At 41.2% G+C, this 5,000-nt stretch overlaps 1 protein-coding gene across 1 annotated transcript in view; it reads right to left on the reverse strand.

Moving 5' to 3' along the window:
* The window catches only part of LOC138049731 (integrin beta-1-like), a 67,814-nt gene that overhangs the window by 705 nt on the left and 62,109 nt on the right, over positions 1-5,000 (reverse strand). Inside the window, exons 24-28 of the mRNA XM_068896284.1 lie at positions 2,817-2,952; positions 2,216-2,323; positions 745-854; positions 519-575; positions 1-69 (exon numbers count right to left, since the gene is read on the reverse strand). The exon at positions 1-69 is cut by the window's left edge and continues 705 nt beyond it. Of these exons, the coding sequence (XP_068752385.1) occupies positions 4-69; positions 519-575; positions 745-854; positions 2,216-2,323; positions 2,817-2,952 (477 nt within the window). The 3' untranslated portion in view covers positions 1-3. The remainder of the gene's footprint in view (positions 70-518; positions 576-744; positions 855-2,215; positions 2,324-2,816; positions 2,953-5,000) is intronic.

Raw genomic sequence — 5,000 nt, forward strand, 5'->3', positions numbered from 1 at the left:
GGCTTATTTGCCACCATATGTCGGATTCTGGAATGTTGTTGTTGCTTGCTTGAAGATGGGGTTCTCTCCCTGTATTCAATGAGGGAAAAAAACCAAGCTGATCATTTCAACCGTAAACCACAAGAGTTCAAGTAATTTCAAATTTTAAGGGATAGCAACAGGGGTGTAACATTAACGCGGGAGAGTTGGCGTGGTATCAGAGTTGTGCACAATTGATAGCCTTCAATGTTGAGAATTGATATTTTGGTTTTACATTGGTTGCAGAAGTGCTACACGAACTGACAAGCCATCGTAACGGTTGTTGACATTGTCTTCAGGGCTAACAAGGAGGCAGTGCGGCCTAGAGATCCGGCGTTTCCGGGTTCAAGACTCGTTCTGACCACTCGTTGAATTTGTTCCTGGTAGTGCCTGGTTCCACTTCTCGGCCGCAGTTGATATGATATGATGATACGGCATCGGACAAGTCGTTCTCGCTTTCCTAGTCATACTGATAAGGCTATCAAAGAGACAAAACATACCGTGTCCCACTGAGCGTTTTGTCTCTCCTTGTCAAACTTGGCAAATTCTCGTCGGTCCTATAAAATCAAAAGAAAACGATATTGTCTTTCATGTCTTCATTTACCCTCGGATTTTAGAGTAGCTTGATTATAACTGGTATCTCCGAGCATTTATCCTCCAGAAGACAGACCACAACGCCGGGAACTCCATGGATTGCCATGGAAACCTAAAAGTAATACAGATTACCTGAATTGTGGCGAGTAATTTCCAAATAAGGAGCAGGGCTAGCCCCACGCCCAGCACTCCTCCAACAACGCCAAGAATAACAGCAAGTGCTTCTGCTTCCTTCGGACAAGCTAAACAAAACAGGAGATACAATAATCAATTCAACAAACTGTTGAAGGCACAAATACTACAAAATTTTTGAGCAATGTTTTACAAAGTTCCTTACATAAACTTAGGGGGTAGAATAATTGACGATGCCATTAAAATAGCTTCAGGAAGTATATATTTATTATTTATTTATTTATTTATTTCAAGATTTGTACATATAGAATATACACAGGTGTTAGAGGATATAGCATCCCCTACAAGGTTCAACCACCTACAATGAATGAGTGAATAATTGAATTCAAGCATATGGATGCTAAATTCATGTGTCTGCACTTGTCCAGAAGTTAATTTTCCATTAACATCACTAAGTGTCTCTTCAAGCTAGGGTCGTTGGACAAGGGTCCAGGGTCCACGAGCAGGGTCGTTGGTTTTCACATGACGTCACGGCCGCCATGTTGGAGTCCCCAAACAATCAAATGGCGGCATGGATCTCATGGATATACACACCAACCATAACTCTAAAAAAATGACCATTCTAAATCGGTTTCTAGAACTAAATATTGCTTTAGCAATAAGATAAACGAAAGTTTAGACCTAATCACTGAAATGGGCACTCAGACAATCTGTAAAATGAGAATTTAACCTAGGGGACTCGTGGTGGGTATATCCATGAGATCTTTCCCCAAAAGGCGGTCATGTTGGAGTCCAGATCCAATCCTCCGGGAATTTAACCCTATTATTATGCAAACTTTGTCTTTCGTTTTCGTTGATAAACATATCTGTTGATACGTGAGTGAAACCCAAGAATTAGGCCCGTTTTAATCGTCGTATTTCACATGTGCCGAATCTAATGCAAAAGAGCGAAAACAATAGATTTTTTAATTTGCATTAGATTCGCATTAGATTAGTTAATGTCCGGCCACGCGATACCGAGTAGAGGAAGAGTGGGTGAGTCCTAAAATATCTGGATTTCTAAGTACAAGGAGCGCAAGGTATCAACAGCTGATCACTAACGATGGACGAAATGCATGACTGATATTCGCAAGGAATCAACGTAACTTTCTCGGTATAAGATTTCGCTGGCCCAGCCTTGTGCTTTCGCCAAGTTCTACGGTTAAAGAGGCCGAAAGATTCGATCACCCTGTTTTGCGTAAACACTGATTTCTCCTAACTTGCCTAATATTTCTCGAGTTGAACAGCTAAAATAACTTCAGAACATTGCACACAAAATGTTAATACAAAATCTGAGTTCCCAGAAGGTAATACAAACTCATAAGTTAAGGACTCGATAAACCAAGTTGTGTTGTGTTACAAATGGCTCCGTCTGCTGTAGTGATTACTACTACCAGCATTGATGAGATTGTACTTAGTGTACTTGTGTTACCTTTCTCCCTCTGAACGGATATTTCGATATCTTTGCCTGGATTTTCTTTGTAACTAAAGGTAAACGAGCAATCATCATCATCCCTGAAGGTGCACCTCTCTCCCATTTCTGAAAATAACAACAAATCACAAGTTCTTTCTGCAATTCGAAAGCATCTGAATGATTATGAATAACCACTGAGAGGAAGTTGTTATGATCCACTTAGGCGCGTGAATCATCTCAGTAATAGACTAGGGGATGGGTGAAGGTGAGTGGGGTGGGAGAGCATGATGCAGTTCATTTTCCCGGCAAGCGAATTACCGTTTAGCAAGGGAATTTCGAAAAATGAAAATATTTTCATCAACTGCTAGACCTTTTTCTGACCGTTGTCAAAACATGTGCAAGGCATACGGTGAGCATGCAATGGCAAACGAAAAAAAACATGAGCGTGTTTCACATTTGCCTTTTGGCTTACAAAGCAGAAATGTTAAACCAACAACATGTGCTGACGGAGAGCCAGTCACTAGACCCTCTACGCCACGTCCACCTCCACTTCATCCCCGACTGCAGTCGTTTTCAACGACTTCAAAATCATTTCTCCCCCTCACCCCTTTCTACGTACCTGGGCTAAGTTCATCCACTTCAGCGATTTTGAAATCCTTGCAGCGAGACTTGCATTGATCGGAACTCAACTGTCCGCTCTTAAACACAAGGCACTGTACGCAAGCTTTGTTTTGAGAGCATTTTCCCACACAGCTCTGAAATGAACAAAAAATAAATCATAACAGGTATTTTAGCAGTTGGAAGATGAACTAATTATTCAAAAAAGTGGCGCAAAGTTAGGATAGTTTGAACTGAAGTAGAATGCGATGAACTCTATTCTTCCGACACTCACGTTTCGGTAAAAAAGGCGCAACTGCCGTCATCTACTTTTCCCATAAAAGATAACGCGTAAAAAAAAACAGTGCAAAAGAAGGACAATAACCATCGATGAGACAAATACCCCATTTGAGTACAAGTAGTGTAAATGAGCTAACCTTGACTAAAGATAACTCATCACACCAACTCTTTTACAACAGTTCGAGGGTTTTTATTATTAGACTCTGGGCGCGAGGGTGAGGTAACGATCACTTAACATCACATTGGCATTGACCTTCTACTGCATCGAATGAGTAGTACAGAGCTCCCGCAACTCCGGTATAAGGTTGGCAGTCTTATCAATTTTAAGCCGGCAGGATCCATAAACGACCTGCGCAGTAGGGAGTGATAACTGCTGGTTTGGGAGCATTGCCCAGCTGATGCCAGTACCACACCTTGCCTCGACCAATACTGGTTATTGAGTAGACTACGCATGCATTTAGTGCTAACAAACTAACCGGGCATTCATCACAGTACTTTCCTCTGTAAGGAGTCGAGGCATTGCAAACGCAGTTGCCACACTCGCATGTGCCATAGCCATTACACAAAACCTAGAAAAACAACAACTCAAACTTTAGTTCCTTTCAAACAAACTTAGTTTGAAATTGGAATCTTTCTGATAGACGACTTCGATGACCGTACATTATAGAGCTTGCTGGCACGATTAACAAGATCTCGCTTTCTGTGACTGACCTCCTGATAACCGCCGAGGAAAATTTTCCATATTGCGAAAATCAGTTTGCCAGGGAAAACTTCATTCTGGATGGAATGGCTGTAAATGGTTATTTTTTTACTTTGCTGCAAGCAAAAGCCCTCTTTTCGAAGAAAAACCCTAACAATTTACTTTATGGAATAGAGTTCCTAATGTAACCGAACATCATGAGTATGAGGCAGAGATAAACAAGGCATTGTGAAAAATGTACCCTGCTACTTAAGTTCGGCCCGAGTTATAGCTTTTATATTCTGTTAAATCTTGAAAAGCTTAATTGGCCATGTAGCATTGGAAAAGGACAGAAGTAACCATGAAAGAATGACTTGTAGTACCATCCCAGGAAATGCACCTGAGCGTTAGCCCAGTTATGTCAAAGATCATTACAAGGAAAGAAAAAAATCTCTCTCCCAGGTGAGAATTGAGGCCATGACACTTTTCCTTTCAGGTCTTGTAGTTCAGTTGATAGACAAACTGTGATTGTTTTTTCTCTTTACTTGTGTCGGACAGTCTCCATGTTGTGGGGGTAGAGCTCAAATGGGCTTGGCTTTTCTGGGATTTCTAGCACTACAACCTTCTCGTGGTTAGCCAATTTTGCTTAATCTCAAGCCCGGCAAGCACGATATCAAACGAGACGTGCGTCGCACACTTGATCGCTTATCATCTTTGCTGTTAGGTTTTACAATCGAGCTTCTAAGGCTAGGTAAATTCAACCAAAGCCATAAAAATCGCTCCAAGCCATTCAAGCATTAATGCTGTGAAGTGAGGTCGCTATGTAAGTCATATTTTGTAACTAAAGCACGTTCTCACTCCGTCTTTGAAGCAGCTATCCGTTCTCTTTGTGCAGCTGCACGATGGGCCAGTCCAGTTACCAGAGCAATTGCAGTTGCCACACACGCATTCACCGCGCTCAAGACCTGAGGAAAAACACAATTATAAATGCAAAACTTTCAGCATGTTGATTGGCTGAGAGCACCTCAATTAATTCCAAACAGAGTGCAGAAAAGTGAAACTAGTGAAGATATAATATAGTTGAAACTAGTGCAATAAAGGTGAAATTTTGGCACTAATATCACTAATAAGTAATCGCATGATTTTTCTCGTGCAATGTGGAAAAAATAAGCACTTGTAAATTATTCCAAACACTACTTAATAGGCCACTTCCGAGCTCATGTCTGC

The sequence above is a fragment of the Montipora capricornis genome, chromosome 1 (assembly GCF_036669925.1).
Source record: "Montipora capricornis isolate CH-2021 chromosome 1, ASM3666992v2, whole genome shotgun sequence".
Classification (NCBI taxonomy): Eukaryota; Metazoa; Cnidaria; class Anthozoa; order Scleractinia; family Acroporidae; genus Montipora; species Montipora capricornis.